Source organism: Lepisma saccharinum, chromosome 1 (genome assembly GCF_977018435.1).
Source record: "Lepisma saccharinum chromosome 1, izLepSacc3.1, whole genome shotgun sequence".
Lineage (NCBI taxonomy): Eukaryota > Metazoa > Arthropoda > Insecta > Zygentoma > Lepismatidae > Lepisma > Lepisma saccharinum.
Window position 1 is genome coordinate 84,185,848 of NC_139229.1, and position 20,326 is coordinate 84,206,173.

At 39.4% G+C, this 20,326-nt stretch overlaps 1 protein-coding gene across 2 annotated transcripts in view; it reads right to left on the reverse strand.

The window, feature by feature from the left end:
• Positions 1–18,520, reverse strand: part of RpL15 (ribosomal protein L15) — a 44,001-nt gene extending 25,481 nt beyond the window's left edge. Inside the window, exons 1-2 of one of the 2 annotated variants that reach the window (XM_083117027.1) lie at positions 18,458–18,520; positions 6,108–6,294 (exon numbers count right to left, since the gene is read on the reverse strand). In XM_083117027.1, coding sequence (XP_082973153.1) covers positions 6,108–6,279 — 172 coding nt within the window. In that variant the 5' untranslated portion in view covers positions 6,280–6,294; positions 18,458–18,520. Of the gene's footprint in view, positions 1–6,107; positions 6,295–18,452 lie in introns of both variants that reach the window. The other variant, XM_083117038.1, reaches the window with a different exon arrangement.
• Between the last annotated feature and the right edge of the window lie 1,806 nt (positions 18,521–20,326).

The following is a 20,326-nucleotide window of genomic DNA, read 5'->3' on the forward strand; positions in this document are numbered from 1 at the left end:
GCGGTGAAGCGTAGTAGAGCTGCGATGAAGGCTTGTGATGTCAAGTCTGAGACAATCTCTAGATGAATTGCCCTTGTGGCAAGACAAGTGAAAACTGCAATGTAGCATTTTCTTGTGGATCTGCTTCTTGCGGCCCCGGTCTTGATGTGGTATGGCCCTGCGTAATCAACGCCTACGTGATGGAATGCCTTGCTGGGTCTCACTCTACTGGAGGGTAACTGCCCCATCAGCTGCTGGGCGGCTGAAGCCTTCAAACAATAGCATATGTTGCACTGATGAATGATCTGTTTGACCACCTGTCGTATGTGAGGTATCCAGTATTTCTCACGAAGTGATGATATGAGAAGCTGTGGACCAGCATGCATAAGTCTCTTGTGTTCTGATGCTATCAGAATTTTCGCGAAATGACTCTTCGGATGAAGAATAATTTGATGCTTGCTTTGGAATTCCAGTTCACTGTTTTCCAATCTTCCTCCGACACGAATTACTTTTTCATTGTCGAGAAATGGATGAAGGTTCCTCAAAATGCTTTTGTTGTGTACTTGCTGCTTGTCAGACAAATCCTTGATTTCCTGAGAGAAGAATGCGCGCTGTGTTATCTTGATGCAGGCAAGTGTGGTGCCTTGAATTTCAAAGGTGGTAAGGTCTTCACTCCTTTTCTCTCTTGAGTTTCTGCAATTGCTGATGAACCTTTTGCAGAGTGACACTACTCTCAGTAGCTTGGATAAACTTGAATATCTACATATAATTTCTTCTTCAGTTGTTACATGAGTGACCAATGTGGTAGCTGCTACCTTACGCTGCTCTGGAATAGTGTTGTCGTCTGGACGGAATGCTAAACTGGATGATGGCCACTGTGTCTCGTCTTCTTGGAGCCAGCCGGGTCCGTGCCACCAAAGCTGAAGTGATCTGATAGTTTTTGCATCGACTCCTCGTGAGATCAGATCTGCAGGATTGTCTTTTGACGGAACGTGCTTCCAATCACTGACTTGTGTGAATTCCTGTACAATTGCCACTCGGTTGGCAACAAAAGGTTTCCATTTACTGGCTGGTGACGCCAGCCAAGCTAGGACGATTTTTGAGTCGGTCCATAGGTGAATGGTGTCTATACATAGACGCAGTATGGACAATGCTTTGTGTACCAGTTTGGCTAGTAGAACTGCCGCACATAATTCCAAACGTGGAAGAGTGGTTCTCTTCACCGGAGCCACCTTGGACTTTGAACACAATAAGTTCACACTTATGTGACCCTCTGAATCAATTGATCTTACGAAGAGAACGCTGCCATAGTTTCTCTCTGATGCATCAGAGAAACCGTGAATTTGAACTTTACGTATGTCTCCTGGAGCCAAACGAAGCGTGGTACTTTTACTTCGTTAATACATGTGAGCTGCGAATGAAGACGACGCCATGTTTTCTGCAAATCTATAGGAAGCGGATCATCCCATCCTACATTGTGGAGCCATAACTGCTGCAGGAATGACTTGTATGTTATCACCACTGGCGATATTAGTCCGATTGGATCTAACACTTGTGCAATTATGCTGGCAACTTGGCGCTTTGAGAAGATCTTCAACGAGCCTACATCCACTGTTGTGGCGACCTTGCTGTCCATGAGAAATTCGTCCGTGGATGGGTGCCATGAAATTCCCAATGTTTTTGTGCCTTGTGTCGAATTGCACTAGGTCCTGTACTGCCTTCAATTCTTCTGGAATAGATTGCAACACTGCCTTGCTATTTGAGCACCATTTACGTAGATTGAATCCTCCCTTCTGGAGTAATTCTGTGAGACTTTCACGCAGCTTTATTGCACCTTCAATGCAATGATTTCCTCCCAGAAAATCGTCAACGTAGAAGTCATGTGTCAAGACATGAGTGGCTACTGTGAAATTTGATGATTCATCTTCTGCCAACTGCTTGAGGCATCTTGTGGCCAAGAATGAACTTGAAGTTAATCCATAAGTGACTGTGTTCAAACTGTAAACATGAATTGGTTCGTCACGTGATGCTCTCCATAAGATGCATTGAAGTGGTCTGTCTTCTGAATGCATGTTAATTTGCCTATACATTTTAGCCGTGTCTGCAGTCAGTGCGATTTTGTGACTACGAAATCTGAGCAGGATTGAAAACAATTCTTCTTGTATCGTGGGACCAATCATTTGTATACTGTTCAACGATTCCCCCGTAGTTGTGGGCGAGCTTCCATCAAAAACCACTCTTAAACGTGTAGTTTTGCTTGATTCCTTGATCACACAGTGATGTGGAATGTAGTACCTTGTCTCCTTGTCTCTGGATACATCTTCCAATGTCCCAATTGGTTGCATGTGTTTGAGTTGTTGGTACTCGACCATGAATTCTGTGTACTCTCTTTTCAATTCCACGTTCCGATCAAGTCTTCTTTCTAATTGGTTAAATCGTGAAATCGCTGTTTGCAGAGAATCCCCAAGAACGGATCTGTCCTTCAAGGGTAGCTTGACTGTGTATCGACCTTCTCGATCACGAGATGTAGTTTCCTGAAAATGTTTTTCACAGGCGATTTCTTCTGGCGAAGGCAACTTATCATGGAATTCCTCCAAATCCCAAAATCTCTGTAAATGAAAATTGACTGTATCTTCTGTGCGAACAAAGAATGACTTCGAAGGTCCGTTCGTAGATGGTGCATTGGGAATCCTTCCGGCTACAATCCATCCAAATTCAGTGTTTTGCAACGCTGGATAGTTTCCTGTTCTTGAAAGTTTTTCTGGCTTGAGAATCGTGTAGAACACATCTGCAGACAGAAGTAGGTCAATGTTGCCAGGTGTATGGAAGCTAGGATCTGCTAAATGTATGTCACTCGGAATTCCCCATGTGGAAGTTTCGAGCCTCTGCGCTGGCATCGAACCTGTGATGTTTGGCAAGATGGAACAAGATATATCGATGGTGAATCCACTTATGCTGGATTTAATCTGCGTCTCCATGGTGTGAAAGGCTTGCACTGTAGCTTCATTTATACCTTGGATTGGAATTCGGCGATTTTGTTTCTTGATGCGTAGCTGCTGAGCAAGATGCTCTGTCATAATATTACTCTGCGAGGCTCCATCCAAAAGTGCACGACATGGGAGCCACTCGCCGTATGCGTTCTTGATTTTTATGACTGCTGTGGCTAGGAGAACTTGCGAAGTTTCTCTGTTCTTGACAGAACAATATGTTGCTTTAGTCTGGGCATCATTATCCTGAAAACGAGTATCATCGCCTACTGCCGATTTACATCTGGATTTATTGGGCTGCTTCTGTGTTTGACGTTCTCTGTTGTTCTTATCTTCATGAAGAAGGGAATTATGTTTCTCGCCGCAATACTTGCAAGATCCTGCCTTGCATCCTGACCTAAATCCCTGGTGATCGGACTGTCCAAGACAATTGAAACAGATCTGGTTTTCTCGAAGAAATTTGTACTTCTGAGCTATCGTAGCTGCTTTGAAAGAACTGCACGCAAAGAGCGGATGCTTATTATTCTTCATAGTATCCTTGCAATACAGGGATGAAGGAGATACAGTAGAAACATACGATCTTGAAGGGGAAGGATGCGCAGGTTTGTGACTTTGTTGTTTGGTGTTGCCACTAAACTGTGGTTTGAATGTTGATTTTTCATTGGAAATTGGTTTGAATTTCTCCAAAGCCTTGGTTCTGTGCTCTAGAAATTGAAACAAACTGTCAAGAGTGGTGAATTCAGAATCATTCACTTCTAATTCAAAAGCTTTTCGTGTGGTGGCATCAAGCTGAGAGGTAAGATGTTGAACTAACACTATATCTGATAGTGAACTATCTCCTGCTAATAATTTTAACGCTGAGATGGAACTGATAGCTGTGTTTGTGAACGATCGCAACTCTTCTGCGTTTTCTCTCGACACTGGTTTTATATGCAAAATATCATTGACGTGTGAAGCAGCTATGAGACGCTTGTTGTCAAAACGCTCTTGGAGTTGTTTCCACGCTACACCGTAGTTGGATGTTGTAATTGGTATGCTTTCAATGATTTGCAATGCCTCACCCTTCAGTGCGACACGTAAATACTGGAATTTCTGAATATCTGAAATATCCGAATTATCATGTATGAGCGAAGAAAATGTGTCTTTGAACGATACCCACTGAGTGTAATTTCCACTGAAATGCGGAAGCTCTATTAATGGCAACTTGACTTGAGACTTGCACGAAGCCTTGTGTTCATTTTCCGCGCCGTCTGTATTTGAATGATTTCCCTCAATTAATGTTAGCATCTGCGACTTGAGATCGAAATATGAAAGTTCGATTGTCTCTCGAACTGCCGTGTGTTCATCGTCTGTGGCTTCAAATTCAATGCAATCCTGAATTTCTTCTATCTTGGGCCATAATGTGTTCAGTTGCTCCAGCCGTACCTTGATCTGTTGAACGTTCGGCGCCTCTGGATCAACACTGCTAATGTACGACTGCAATCTCGTTATTTGCCCCCTGTAGGCGGCACGTTGCTTTAGAAGATGTGCTAAGTCTGCCATGCCTCAAGGTGGGAGGGACAAGCAATGCGTATTGAAATGAAAGGAAAAAATGAGGAAATATTGAACCAAACACTGTTGTACTCACCGATCTGGCATTCACTGGACCATCTGGGCATCTGAAATCCTGGTTAGGCTGCAACACTGCAGGTAGTCGTTGACACTGACGAGTACTGGAACAGCTGATGCACGGTCGCCATGGTGATGTCACGTCTGCACACGTGGGCTGCTTGATGCAACTCTCCGCGATACGTTTCTCCTCGCTCCCGCACGAAAACGAACGAAAAGCCAGTCCCGTGAAGGAACAGAAAACTGCAATCTAAAAATAACTCAGGGACACACCACCGGTGTATGACGTCATGTCACTGGTCGCCGACTGAAAGTCCTCGTACAGCGCGAGGGGCGAAGGGAGCGGAGTGTGAAACGTCACTGACAAGCGAACAAAGGGCAAAGTTCACCGCGATCCTCTTGGTAGTTGTAAAGAAAACACAGGCACACACACTGATAACTATAACTATGTATTATAAGGTATATGTACATAACACTTGATTACACTTCCCATGCACTCCTGTCTAGGGGAAACTGTTTACACAAAGTTGCAGCTGGGGTTACAACAACGCGCCACTAATGAAACGTAGCCACGTTGGGCTTACGGTATCCATAATTGTCCGCGACGGTTTCTGGCTGTGTCCCGAGTGGCCTCTCTACGCACACTGGCTGGAAGTAACTACCGCGCTAAAATGGCGGCAACTAGACACCGCGCTAAGATTGAATTAGCCAATGGGAGTGCAGGTTACTTAAGGCATTTGAAATACACAAATAAACAATTGAAGCTATATGCAATATAAAATATATAAAGAAAGAATAAACATGGTTACTTTTATAGATAAATCTCGAACACAATTCATTACACAAACTCGCACATAAGCTGAAAACACAATTTAGTGACAAGAAGCAATGGTCAATAATCGCTTGGCTGCTACCCCATGTAAAATTATTTAGCTACTTGTAAAATTATGCATTACAAACCTCTAAACTCAAAATAAATAATACAAGAAAAATAGGTTAGCTGCAATTTACAAAAAAGCCACAATTCCTGCTCTTTTCTCCTTACTTTTAAAAAAGGTGACTATTTTTTAGAAGAAAAACATCAGTTCAAAAAAGCTTGCTTCTTTTGCAACTCTAAACAAATACCAACGTTACTTCTTTTGCAACTCTAAACAACTACCAATGTTACTTCTTTTGCAACTAAACAAATACCAACTTTACTTCTTTTGCAACTCTAAACAAATACCAACTTTACTTCTTTTGCAACTCTAAACAAATACCAACTTTACTTCTTTTGCAACTCTAAACAAATACCAACCTTTCTTCTTTTGCAACTCTAAACAAATACCAACCTTTCTTCTTTTGCAACTCTAAACAAATACTAACCTTTCTTCTTTTGCAACTCTAAACAAATACCAACGTTACTTCTTTTGCAACTAAACAAATACAAACTTTACTTCTTTTGTAACTCTAAATAAATACCAACCTTGCTTCTTTTGCAACTCTAAACAAATACCAACCTTGCTTCTTTTGCAACTCTACACAAATACCAACCTTGCTTCGCTTTATAACCAAGCCTTCTAGCCTTATCTGGCCTTGTTGGACGTGGAGCTCTGTGGATTCTTCGCAACTGGCGGTATTGCCAGCATCTTACACGGAGGAGAAACCTCAGAACATCACTCTGCTTCTTACGGTAAAGCTCAGATATATACTTGTACGCTCCCATGGCTGCAGTTACTCACTAGGGAAAAAAATACATCACTTGTAAGCAAAGAAACTATGCATGAATAACGCGAACCAAGAGACTGTTCAAAAGCATAGAATATGCAGCTTGAAAACACAATGTAACAATGTAGGAGATCGGAGGGTGCATGTTGCAAAGTTCAACTTCAATTTTTTGTTCACATCTATAAATTCTGAGCCTGGTGACCCACCATACACCTTTGACAACTTTTACTTTTTCAAATTCGAGCTACAGATTTCGGTTATACAAAGCCCAAAACTTTATTTCAGGATGTGAAAATCACAAATTATTGAGAAATTTAGCTATGTGAGTATCAAACCTATCATAAAATTACCATGGTTTATGAACATTTTTCATTGCATTTAATTTGCGGATGTGTTATTGTGCAGCCTGAAACAGAAATCAAAAAAAGAATCAGCTTTATGATGCTTTTTTGACATCTTTGTTACATTAGGAGTGGCAAGTTTAATGGCGTTATTGTTCGAACATGTTGTTTACTATTGGTAGGTAGACTCAAATGCTACCAGACAATGAAAGAGAAAAGTTTTGAGTTCCAAAAATAAATAATTTCAAAATGAATGTGTTTATTATGAGAATGTAAGTGCTTTGCACTTGCACAACACCATGAAGGTATATAGGCAAAAATCCCAGTCGACATGGCAACTAAAAATTTCAGCCTGACGACTGATCTTATGCTGTAATATGCACGAAATTTTGATAATTCTAAGTTCAAATTACAGTACAGCGTAAGTTAGCAAATGATTTTTTTTAAATCAACGTTGTTAACATTCCAGAGAATCAGTAATAATTTCTTACTCTTTGTCCCCCAACGCCCCATTTCCTGTTTTCTCGAATGATTTAGCGATGTTTTGAATACCGTGATGCTCAACCACTTATACAGTGTGTTTCAAAAGTTTCACAACCCAAACTTTGAAAATGTATATCATGAAAACCGTAAGAGACATTTACACCAGGTTTTCTGCATTATAAAGTCTCATCCATTGAGATATTTTTCAATGCTTAAAATTATCAGTTCTCCATACAGAAAATTTAGATAAATTAATAACTGGCGGAAGGCAGCGTTAAATTTTTTCCAGAAATGCACTTTTGAATGAGTAAAATACGTAAGAAAATATCGAAGGGTCATAATTGATGTCTGATGACATGTCAATCTATCATTTGCGACCAATATTGCTCATGTGCAACATTTGATGGACTTCTTATTGGCGATTTTATGGGTTGAGTGAAAAAGGGCCATTTTTGGGACATATATGGCAATGCTAGCAGGTCGAAATATTGTCAACAGACGTACGCCACATGTGCCTAAGTATTGGCTATACAGTTACGTGAAAAATCATAAACCAAGATTTTGTGCCGAAATTGGACTGAGAGAATCCTAGTCTGCCTCTGGTTACACTGAATTCTCTTAGATCACTTTCGACACTACCATGCCTGTTCTTTTAATTGATTCACCATGGTGTATTCTTTGGAGCAGCACGTGTTTATTGCTGAAGAGTATTTTACTACTCATTCTTACACTCATGTGCAAGAGTTTTTCCAAGAAAAAAACCTGCTTCTGCTGTACCTCACAAAGCAACTGTTTTACAACTAGTCAAACTCCAACAAATCATCCCAAAAATTATTAAGAGTTGGTATTATTATTGAAGATTAGGCACACAGAAGATGTACTACGTAGAATCTTTCAGCAAAAAATGCAGGCTCGACCAGGACTCTATTTCTCTAACCACTGAGCTACTGAGCCAGCCTGATTTCTTGCAGTCGCTGCATTACCTGTGTGGAATAGTCTCTGCCAGTGCTACTGCAACGGGATGTGTTGCCTTTGAAACACAGTAGACTTCGACATTGCCTGGTTCCTCCCAGCATACAGATGTTAATGCATTTTTTCGCTGAAAATTTCTACGTAGTACATTTCCTGTCTATGCCTCATCTTCAAAAATTAACATCTCTACGATGGGAGGAACCAGGCAACGTCAAAGTCTACTGTGTTTCAAAGGCAACAGATTCTGTTGCGGTAGCACTGGCAGAGAAGATTCCACGCAGGTAAAACAGTGGCAGCGAAAAATCAGGCGATGCCAGGATGGCCCAGTAGCTCAGTGGTTAGAGCAATGGCACGGTATAACAGAGACCAGTGTTAGATTCCTGGTCGAAACTGCATTTTTCGCTGAAAATTTCTACGTTGATATACCTATATTGTTGAAAATCAATTCTCAGATATTTTCAGCAAATTAATAATATTTAAAATAATGTAATTGCTTTTATTTGGATACATGCCAACACAAATTTATTAACCCAGTGATAGCGTACATGATTAGTGCAGAAAATCTGGTGTAAATACCTCTTACGGTTTTCACGATATATATTTTCAAAGTTTGGGTTGTACGACTTTTGAAACATTCTATAGTATGCACAATTGCTAGTAGGTAGTTTCCTGGCACTGCAGATAGGGGGTGTGGAGTTAGGGCCCCCACACTTTTTTGATCACGGCTGAAGGTGGGGGTGATGCTGCCTTGAACCCCCAGAGTTTCCTCCAGGTACCCACTTTATACAAAGCTGGGTGGGTGCTGGAGCTGCTTTAACAGATGGGAAAAAATCCCAGTTCTGCTGCACCTGGATTGAACCAAGGTCTCTCACATGGTTAAGTCGGACACCCTAACAACTTGTTATGAGAATGTAACAATATTATCTCCCTTGAGCCATATTTAATATTCAAAAGATAAATGATTGGTATACAGCAAAAGCCAAAAACAAATGCATATTCCCCCAATGTTGATGTTATCAAAATGGAAATTTTGCAAAATGCTACGCTATGACCCTAAAATGAATTATATTTAAAAACTTCTTTGGCATACTTCACTCTGTACCCCTGCTGGAAAGTGGAAAATTTGTATGATTTTTGAAGATTATGTTTTTTATGAACATTTTCTGTTTTTGTTTCATGAAGGCCAAAGATCTGATTGTTTAATTCAGAATTAATCATGTTTAACATGGTTCAATTTATATCTATTAACACACATTTCAGTTTTAGTGAATACTTATTGCATCTTGACTGGAGAAAACAAGTTTTCAAGTAAATATTAATTAAGCCCACGACTATTTTCACCAGGTGGCGAGAATAGCATATAAGGCTATTTTCACCAGGTTCTGAGAACAGCTTATGGGGCTATTTCCACCAGCAAAAGTAATTTCCTGATCATAGCATTGTATTTTATCATACTTTATTACATTCATTGGCAGGATTGGGGGTCCTTCCTATGGAATAGTGGTAACGTCTTCACCTTGTAATCATGAGGTCCCGGGTTCTATGCCCACTGGAGGCACATTGTGGTTCGGATCCCACTTTATAATGCAGTTCCAGTCCTGATTATCCTAAATGTGCATAAAGTGGATTTGAAATCTCATTGGCTGTATTACTTAAGTTACTGCTAAGGAGATAATTTATATAAAAAAATTGTGCAATAGCAGAAAGTGCTGAAGACAAGAAATTACATGTTCTGGTGTTGGGAAGTATTTACAGAAATAACTTTAATGCTAACAGCCTTAAACCTGAACTGGCTAACCTAAGAAAAGCATTACGTCATGTGCAGTGCTCAAAAAATCTTCTTCAGAGCTAGGTGCCAGCTATGAATATCAGGAAACCGCCTACTAGCAATTGTGCATACTACGGTGTTTCAAAAATCGCGCAACCCAAAATTTAAAAATATATATCTTGAAATCCGGAAGAGATTTCTGCATTATAAAGCCTCATCCATTGAGATATTTTTCAATGCTAAAAAAATATCAGTTTATGCCCCACAGAAAATTAGATAAATTAATAACTGGTGGAAGGCAGTGTTAATTTCTTTCCAGAAATGCATTTTTGAGTTAAAATATGTAAGAAATTATCAAAGGGTCATAATTATATGTCTGATGCCATGTCAATTTGTCACTTGCGACCAATATTGATCATTTGCAGCATATGATTAATTTTTGAATGGTGATCTTATGGGTTAAATGAGAAAGTGCCATTTATGGGGCATTTCCTCCGTAAATGGCAACACTAGCAGGTCAAAATTTTGTCAACAGACGCACGCAACATGTCCTTAAATATTGACCATACTCCATGACACAGGTTAGGTGGCAGAACAGCCTCAGGCTGAACCTCGCCCATGCAAATAAAGAATCTTCAAAAATTTTGTACATATTACAGCAAAAGATCACAGTCGCTGAGCTGAAAATTTTAGTTGCCATGGCGACGAGATTTTTCGAGCCCTGGTCATGTGACATATTACCAGCAACAGTTCATATTGGAACACCTTGTGGTATTTTTCCATGGCATGCAAAAAAAAAGTACTTATTTCCTGCACGAATGTAAATGCACACCGATGTAAGCTTGATACACACCAACAACTAGAGAATGCACACATAGGCCAGTTTGTAGATCATGCACATGACTGGTTTAAAATCTGGTGAAAATAGTTCAAAAGCTAGTTTCACCGCCTAGTGAAAATAGTCACTCCTATGGTAACGGTTCCGACTGTTTTATGATTCTTTTCAAATTCTCCTAGTAGAGATATTAATCATCCTATAATTTTGGCAATGATTGTCAAAAAAATTTGACCCTTCCTTAAAGTAATGAGCACTGTTTAGATTTTGAAAAAGTTATTTATGTTGGAAAAAAATGGTATGATTTAACAATATGGGGAGTTCATTCGATTACTTTCAAATTCCGATATACTCACTAACTTTGGCTTCCTAATGATGAATCTCAAGTTGAAATTTCGTGCTGGCGTATAGAAATTGCGAAATTATGTGGAATTATTAATGGTATGATTGTCGCTACACTATTATGGTAGCCATATTTGATGTGAACAATGAAGATCTGTATTCGTTAGGTGGTCTACAGTGTTGCAACATTGTTAATTTGTCACTTGGAGATCATTGATCGTGGAAGAATGGAGGGAGAAGAGGTTGTGGAATGTGACTTCAAATAGAGGTAAGTTTGGCAATGGTGCGGTTCCTAGTGTGTTGTGCCGAAAGTTATACCAGTTGCATGGAGCTTTCATGAGAAAATGGCATGTTGCATAGTGTCGATTGTATGTTTGTTCAATGGATTATTGACGGTAAGGATAGGTTACGTTAATTTTCAGTAACGGAAATATCTCCAATTTGTTTCAAATTCAGTATACTTACTACTTTTGGTATTGTAATCATGAATGTGGAGTTGAAATTTGGGTGTGGATTGTAGTTTGTTCAACGAATCATTGACAATAACGATAGGTTAATTTTCAATAAGGGAACTATCTCCAATTTACTAATTTTGGTCTTGTAATCATGAATGTGCAGTTGCCATTTGGCACTCATTTGGGGGCAGGTGACTCCAGCCAATTTCTAACGTACCCGTAAAAAGTTGGAAGCTGGGTAGCCGGAGCATAGCAAAGGCGGGGCCGCGGTAGATCAATTACCCCAGGGGCAAAGCTCGGAATCGGTGGGAAATTTGGACTGAAAAATTTTAAAACTGCAATATGTTGAAACGGCTATACATTCGTAAATACTTCTTTCCACACTCCAGATTATTGTTCAGGGATGTATATATCGCTTTTAGGTACTTGAAAAAGTTTTCCGACGAATGAGCAATTGTGCAGATCGCAGATCACTTAATTTCGGTTATTTCGCAATTTGTACACGTGAGCGCCAAGTTTTAACTGCAGATTCGTGATTAGGAGGGCAAAATTAGTGAGTATGTCGAAATTGAAACAAATGAGAAACTCCCAGTATTGTAAAATCATTCCAAAAAATTTACCTTACGCAAGAATGCATGCTTCCCATGGACAAGGCATTCTCTGTAGATAGATGGGCCCAAGTTACTTTCGTTTTATTGTGATTTCATCATGCTATGAAAGCAATTTTAACATGGTTCGATTTTAATTTCCTTCTGTTAACACATACTGCGGAGTTTTAGCGATTACTTAAGATTTTGTTCAATACGTGCTTTAGTAGTTAGGTGAGGCAGGCCAGGATTGGTTATTTTAGCATTAAAATGAAAGTTCCCAAATGCATTCTACTAATATTCCAATTCACTTCTACATTCATTCCCACTAGTCTATGATACATACAGTTGCATTTCAACGGAAAACACACTGTCCATGGGAGGTGCATGCATGTGTACGGTAATTCTTAAGTTATTTTTTTCAACATAAATAACTTTTTTCGAAATCCAAACAGTGCTCATTACTTCAAGGCAGATTCATATTTTGTGTGACAATGATTGCCAAAATTCTACGATAATTAGTCTTCCTGCTAGGAGAATTTGAAAAAAATCCTAAAACTATCAGAACCGTTACCGGTAGAAGCAACAGTAAGTATGATAGACTATTGGGAATGAACATAGAACGAAATTGGAACATTCCTGAAAATAATCAGCACGGTTTTCATTCCAAAAAATGTTACAGGTATCGGTAAAAATTTACTATCCTTCGGATGCCTCTAATGTTTTAGTTTCGTCAATTTTTGACATTCGTACTTACGTATCTGCTTCCCGGAACATTCCTGAAGGTGCAGAACATCTAGAAATTGCAAAATAAGCTAAAATAAGGCATTAGTTTTCGGAATGGAAACTGTCGATTTTCGCGATTTTTTTTGTTTCACAACCAAATATATATATTCCTGATACTACCACGACACCAAATTTTAACTATGTTTGCCTAACCTAACCACGTGCCAATGGTTCGTGGGGCTAGCGCCAATGGTTCGTGGGGCTAGCACCAATGGTTCGCAATTATTTCCAATTTCTAGATCCTGATACTAACACGACACCAAATTTTAACTATGTTTCCTAACCTAACAGAACTAACCTATCCACGCGCCAATGGTTCGTGGGGCTAGCTATTCTCCGTCGGAGAATTAATTTTCAACAAACATGAATTTCAGTTATGAAACATTCCCACATCACACAAAACACCTTCCCGATGTTCGACAATTCTACAGGAACTTATTACGGTAAGTAGTTTCTTCTGTAAAAATAAATAAATGTGTCCGAAGGATAGTAAACTAGTACCGAAGGTTGGAAACACTGCATACCTAAAACACTAGTCTGCCATATTGTGTGTTACGGAATAACAAAAACTACTCTATGTGAAAAATTGTGTTTGTTTTTGTGTTTAAAGCTTAAAGGCACCTTGAACTATGTTCTGCAATAAACAATTGGGTAAATTTCTTGTATCGGACAAACAGATTTCTTCAAATTTACAGGAGAAATTACTTACCGAATGCAGTTTCTTTATACTTGTGGAACTTTGGGGAAGTATTTTCTCGCATCGTTCATTGAATTTTGCCGGTAAATCATCTATTTTCCGATATAAATGTGTGACCGATGCACCAAAGCTCTTGCAACCATTTACTTCCACGTGGATGTAGCCTGTGTGAGATGACGTAATCCCGGTCAGTGTTTTCAAACATGTGTTTTTGTAACTGAAGAAGGTAAGTTTCTGCAAATGGTTTGTGGGGCTACGCATTTTTTTTCGAAACCAATTTTTAACTATTGTAACCTATACGTTACCCTACCTAACCTAACCTTACCGGAAATGGTCCGTGGGGCTACGTATGTATTTTTAGGTGCAGTGGGGTGGAAACACTGTATGCCGAGTATGGTAGTGTAACTGTGGCCGCCATTTTGTGTGTTACCGAAGGCAAAAAGAAATTAAAAAAACTTACTTGATATGTCACAAATAGAGCTTATTTCAGTGATATAAGCGAAATGCCACCTTTAGCAATGTTTCTCAATGCACAATACGTAAGAACGAATATTCAAAAAGGTACCAATTAGATATGCCGGAAACACATTTAACTCTTCTATTTTCAAATAAAATTCATTTCTACTTACCTCATATGCATAGCGGAACATTTTTCAACGTGGGATCACTTTTTTTTTCAATGAAAAAATAGTTATTTTTAGCATTATAATTATTTATTGGTTCTTGCTAATTCGGCGGGCAAATCTTGACTCACGTTGTCTATTGTCAGCTGATATGCAGTACTTACGGAAATGAGTTTCTCCAAGGTTTACAACGTTCATCGAGGTATTTTCTTTCATCGTGGAATATATTTACCTGGGAAATCATGTATCTTTCAAGAGAAATATCAGTACTAGTTTACTATCCTTCGGACACATTTATTTATATTTACAGAAGAAACTACTTACCGTAATAAGTTCCTGTAGCATTGTCGAACATCGGGAAGGTGTTTCGTGTGATGTGGGAATGTTTCATAGCTGAAATTCATGTTTGTTGAAAATTAATTCTCCGACGGAGAATAGCTAGCCCCACGAATCATTGGCGCGTGGATAGGTTAGTTCTGTTAGGTTAGGAAACATAGTTAAAATTTGGTGTCGTGTTAGTATCAAGATTAAAATTTCGGTAACCACCAAACGTCTCTAATTCCCTTATTTTCGTATTTTTCACATTGATACTTACATATTCTGCATTCGTAAGGATTCTTCTATTTCGCGTTTCGTTTTTTGCAGGCAAATAATCTCAATTTTCGAAATATTGAGTATTTTTATTTTCTTCGCTTTTGCTTGCGTTACACGCGATATGGCAGAGAATTCTTGACTAGCGTAGTCCACGATCAGTGGTTATGCAGTGTTGCGACCTTCTTCATAGCAAAATATCTAGGTACTAGTATGGAGAATACGTAAGTACGAATGTCAAAAATTGACGAAAACTCGGAAGTTATAGGTGTCGTGTGGTGGGTGTGTTGTGAAATTGGTGCCGGGTGTTGAGGATCCGGTGGAGTTTTTGGTTGCACACGGGGTGGTGAAGAGAGGAAAGGAATGTGCAAAGTGTGAAATTGGAAATAATTGCGAATCATTGGCGCTAGCCCCACGAACCATTGGCGCGTGAATAGCTTAGTAGGGCCACGCAAAGGTTTCAATAGTGAAAAAGATAGCCCCACGAACCATTGGCGCGTGGATAGGTTAGTAGGGCCACGCAAAGGTTTCAATAGTGAAACAGATAGCCCCACGACCCATTGGCGCGTGGATAGGTTAGTAGGGCCACGCAAAGGTTTCAATAGTGAAACAGATAGCCCCACGACCCATTGGCGTGTGGATAGGTTAGTAGGGCCACGCAAAGGTTTCAATAGTGAAACAGATAGCCCCACGAACCATTGGCGCGTGGATAGGTTAGTAGGGCCACGCAAAGGTTTCAATAGTGAAAAAGATAGCCCCACGAACCATTGGCGCGTGGATAGGTTAGTAGGGCCACGCAAAGGTTTCAATAGTGAAAAAGATAGCCCCACGAACCATTGGCGTGTGGATAGGTTAGTAGGGTCACGCAAAGGTTTCAATAGTTAAAAATTGGTTTCGAAAAAAATATTCGTAGCCCCACACACCATTCTCGGATAGCCCAACGAACCATTCGCGCTAGCCCCACGAACGATTCACGGATAGCCCCACGAACCATTCACGGATAGCCCCACGAACCATTCACGGATAGCCCCACGAACCATTCATAAATAGCCCCACAAACCATTCATAAATAGCCCCACAAACCATTCATAAATAGCCCCACAAACCATTCATGGATAGCCCCACAAACCATTCATGGATAGCCCCACAAACCATTCACGGATAGCCCCACGAACCATTCACGGATAGCCCCATGAACCATTCACAGATAGCCCCACGAACCATTCACGGATAGCCCCACGAACCATACATAAATAGCCCACGAACCATTCATAAATAGCCTTAGAGATACTGGGCGAAAGGGGGGGGGTTATAGCCCCCATCAACCTCACATTGAGCACGCCACTGATCCTGTGCACGTCATGTTGTCGCAAGTTCGTAATCAGAAATGATGAACAGTAACTCACGTTTATTTACGTTCTAGAACTGTTACACAGTTACAAAACCGTGTATTTGGAAACACTGACCGGTTGTTACGTCATGAAACGCTCGCAAATATTTGGTTCACGTAGTAGACGGACATCAAGGGAACAGCTTTCGTGCATTGGAGTGACATTAATGTCGAAAATTACATGATTTACCGGCAAAAAAATTTCAACGAGGTGAAAACAAACTTCCAAGACCTTCCTAAAGTATAAATAAACCCATTTCGGTAAGTACTTTCTCCTGTAAAATTGAAGAAATACGTTTTGGGGATACGAAAATTTTACCGTATCAAGATGTAGAAATTGGAAATAATTGCGAACCATTGGTGCTAGCCCCACGAACCATTGGCACGTGGTTAGGTTAGGCAAACATAGTTAAAATTTGGTATCGTGGTAGTATCAGGAATATATATATATTTGGTTGTGAAACAAAAAAAATCGCGAAAATCGACATTTCCATTCCGAAAACTAACGCTTTATTTTCGCTTATTTTGCAATTTCTAGATGTTCTGCACCTTCAGGAATGTTCCGCGAAGCAGATACGTAAGTACGAATGTCAAAAATTGACGAAATGAAAAAATTAGAGGTGTCCAAAGGATAGTGAATTTTTACAATTTTTTTTATTAGAGGTGTCCGAAGGATAGTGAATTTTTACCATTTTTTTAAACAAACCTCACCCTGGTATCATACAGTAGAAAATTCATATTTTCAATTTAATGATTCACAATAACATGAAGAAACATTGTGCTTCTGATTTTAAAAAATGGTAAAAATCATTGCTACTTAGCTCATATGCATAGCGGAAGATTTTTCAAGCTGGCCATAACTTTTTTTCCAAGAAAAACACGTTACTTTTAACATTATAATCATTTATTGGTCGTTGCTAACTCGGCGGGCAAATCTTGACTCACGTTGTCTATCGTCAGCTGATATGCAATATCGTCAGCTGATGTGCAGTGTTTCCAAACTTATGAACCGATAAATGCCGCACAAACTATTCACAAAAGGTTTTTAAGCGAAAATTGAGGCTAGACACTACTTTACGTCCTTATGTGCATGGTGATTGCTTCTTTGAGTTCGCGGTGTGGCACCCGCCATCTCTTTGGGTTAAGTACCTTTTTCTTTTTACACTTTCTGTTCACGATAGCCCCACTATCCATTCACGGGGTCGAGGTATGCCTACGAGGTTAGGTTAGGCCTGTTAGGTTCCATTAGCACTCATTTCACCCCTAAATATGTGCTTCAGCATCTAAAAAATACCTCAGTACGTTCAATTGCGCATATCCGAACAACATCGGTTTTTCTCGATATGAAATTTTTGCTCGCTTTGGGATTTACGTTGTTGAATTCCTTATAAAATAAGCTTTCCAACGATATATGACATGTATTCCTTAGGAAAAGGAAGAACCCCGCTCACACATCATCTTGTCAAACTTCCGCGTGGTTGCTACACTGTGAGGGGGTTACATAACCAAACGCACGGAACATTTGATTCACGTAGTCGACGGTAATGGCGGCACGTGCTATCGCACAACGGAAATGCATGATTGACGAAAAATACCTTATTTACAGGCAAAATATGTAGCACGATTATAAAAAAAAATATCCCCGGCTTCAGATAGTCCTCAAGAACACAATTCCGTAAGTACTTTCTTGTCTTTTCTCCTGTAAATTTTAAGAAATCCGTCTCCGACTTATACTACTGTTACCAAAAAAGGTAATGTAAATTTCCATAAGCAAACGAATTAAAACTTTTTTTTTTTAGAATTGGCCAGGTGAAAATTATCAAGACACCATGGCGAGTTTTGTCTATACCTGCACACTACTATAAACTTTCATGAACTAATGTTTGTAGAAAATTTCTGACACACTTAGTTTATGACAAATGCTTCAATAAAAATTTCTTCGGGGTCTGCACCACGAAGAAAAAAAAAAGTCAGTAATTACATGTATAGTTTTGTACGATAATCTGTTCTTAGGCTTTCCTTTATATAATAAAGCGCTTTTAGTGTTTGCAACAGAATAAATTTAGATCAAATACATAAGTTTTAAACTGCGGCTTTAAGAACACGTTTTGCTATGGTTGACCATGTGGCATCCATTTCCTCCATGGTTGAGCACGAGGTAATGCATTACAATTTCTTTTGAACTTACTACTACAGTCTATATTAAAGGTAATTATATTACATATTTTTTCATTTCAAATTATTTGTTTGCCAACTATATTAAATTCAACGGAAATAAAACAACATAGTCAAAGAACATACTTTACCTGCAACCTTCTTCTTCACACAATGAGCGAGACCGAGAGGGACGGCAATCAATGTTACCAAACATATGCAACCAAATTTCCTTATTTGTAAAATTTGTTTCCACTAAATCGTTAAAAGTTCTACGTCTCCGTGCAACGGAAGAGGACAGTATGTTTTTCTTCTCTTATTTTAAAAATAAATATTAATATATTAATAAACAGTAAAGTAACAAAGTGATACTCAATTACACTATATATTTGCTTCTTTATATAGTGTGTACATAACCAGTGAACAGCGGCGGCGACAGGATTAATCATTAAGGGGAGCCGATGGGGTGCGATGCTTAAAATAAGGAGAACCATGAAACTCGCATGTAAACTTTCAAAACTGGGGAGCAAGGGGTCAAAACGGGGGGCAAGGACAGTTTACTCCCCCTTAGTAGATAAGGTTTAGCATAGTGCCGGGGGCAAAAATAGCAAAAAGCGGGAACAACTGCACCTTTAACCGCCGCCACTGATTAACAAAAATTACTGACTGAACTGAAATTGTATGTGTGAAATACAGGGTGTCCGGCTTAGGCCTTTAACATTACAAAACAGTATAACTTTAGTTACATTCAATTTCAAATGAAACGTATTGTTTGTATGGGACTGGCAACTCTGGGACGTGACGCGCATGCGCGTGTAACGCATAAAGTCCAAGATGGCGGAGTGGACGGTTCAACAGAAAGTGTTCTGCTTTCTTTCACTGGCAGAAAACAAATCTGTGAAGCTTGTTCAGCGTGGTGTATAGACCAATTTCAATCCGCGGGCAATACATATAAATGGCTTGCAGAACATTCACAAAATAAACCTTGGTACTACTCATATAATCTTCCAAGATCAGTTATTACTTTTATAATACGTCTACGTACAGGTCATGTTCGCACTAATGATCATTTAGCACGATTACATATTACAACTAAACAAGCCTGCACATGTGGAGAAGTTAATCAAGATGCCACACATCTCTTTTTACAATGTCCTAATTTCGACAGAGAACGAGATAAATTATATAATGGTTTGCGTCGCCATGGAGTTCCATTCCCTACATCTCTAATTGCCCTGCTCACGGATCCCATTCCTCCCACTATATGGCTTCTTTATGGATATGCAAGAAGATGTAATTTGACGATCTAGTAAACAGTATATATTCATTCTTGTGAAAAATAAGTGCATAGTGAACTAAATACATTTTGCAAAAAACTCAGAAAGATGACCAAATTCGACTAACAGTTGATTGGGTAAAAAAAAAAAATCAACGTGCTTTTCTGCGTGAATTCAATCTTCAACGTCACGACAATGTTCCTTCCTATGTGAGTATTGTTAAGTGGGATAAACAACTAAGAGAAAGTGGAAGTGTTGGGTCGGTGCGCGAGAAGTACGCGAAGCGGAAGGTATCACAGGAAAACATTGAAGTGATTCGCACTGCATTCACAAGACGTCCAAGAAAATCATTATATTAAGAGACGTGCAAGTTTAGAGCTCAACATTACTCGGACTACTATCCATGATGTTTAGCACAAAAGGTTACGTCTACGGGCGTACAAGATCCAGTTAGATCAACGAATTTATCCTGATGATAACCCTAAAAGACAGACGTTTTTGGGCAAAATGTAAATTAACAACAACAATGCTTTTCTGATGAAGCTGCATTCCACACGTGTGGCAAAGTTAACAAGCAAAAGTGTCGTATTTGGAGAAGTAATAATCCTCGTGAGTTTCGTGAAATTATGAGAGACTCGCCAAAAGTTAATGTGTGGTGTGGGTTAATGAAAGAGAAGATAATAGGCCCGTTCTTCTTTGCTTAAGAAACAGTGAGAGGAACGAATTATTTAGACATGCTTCAGC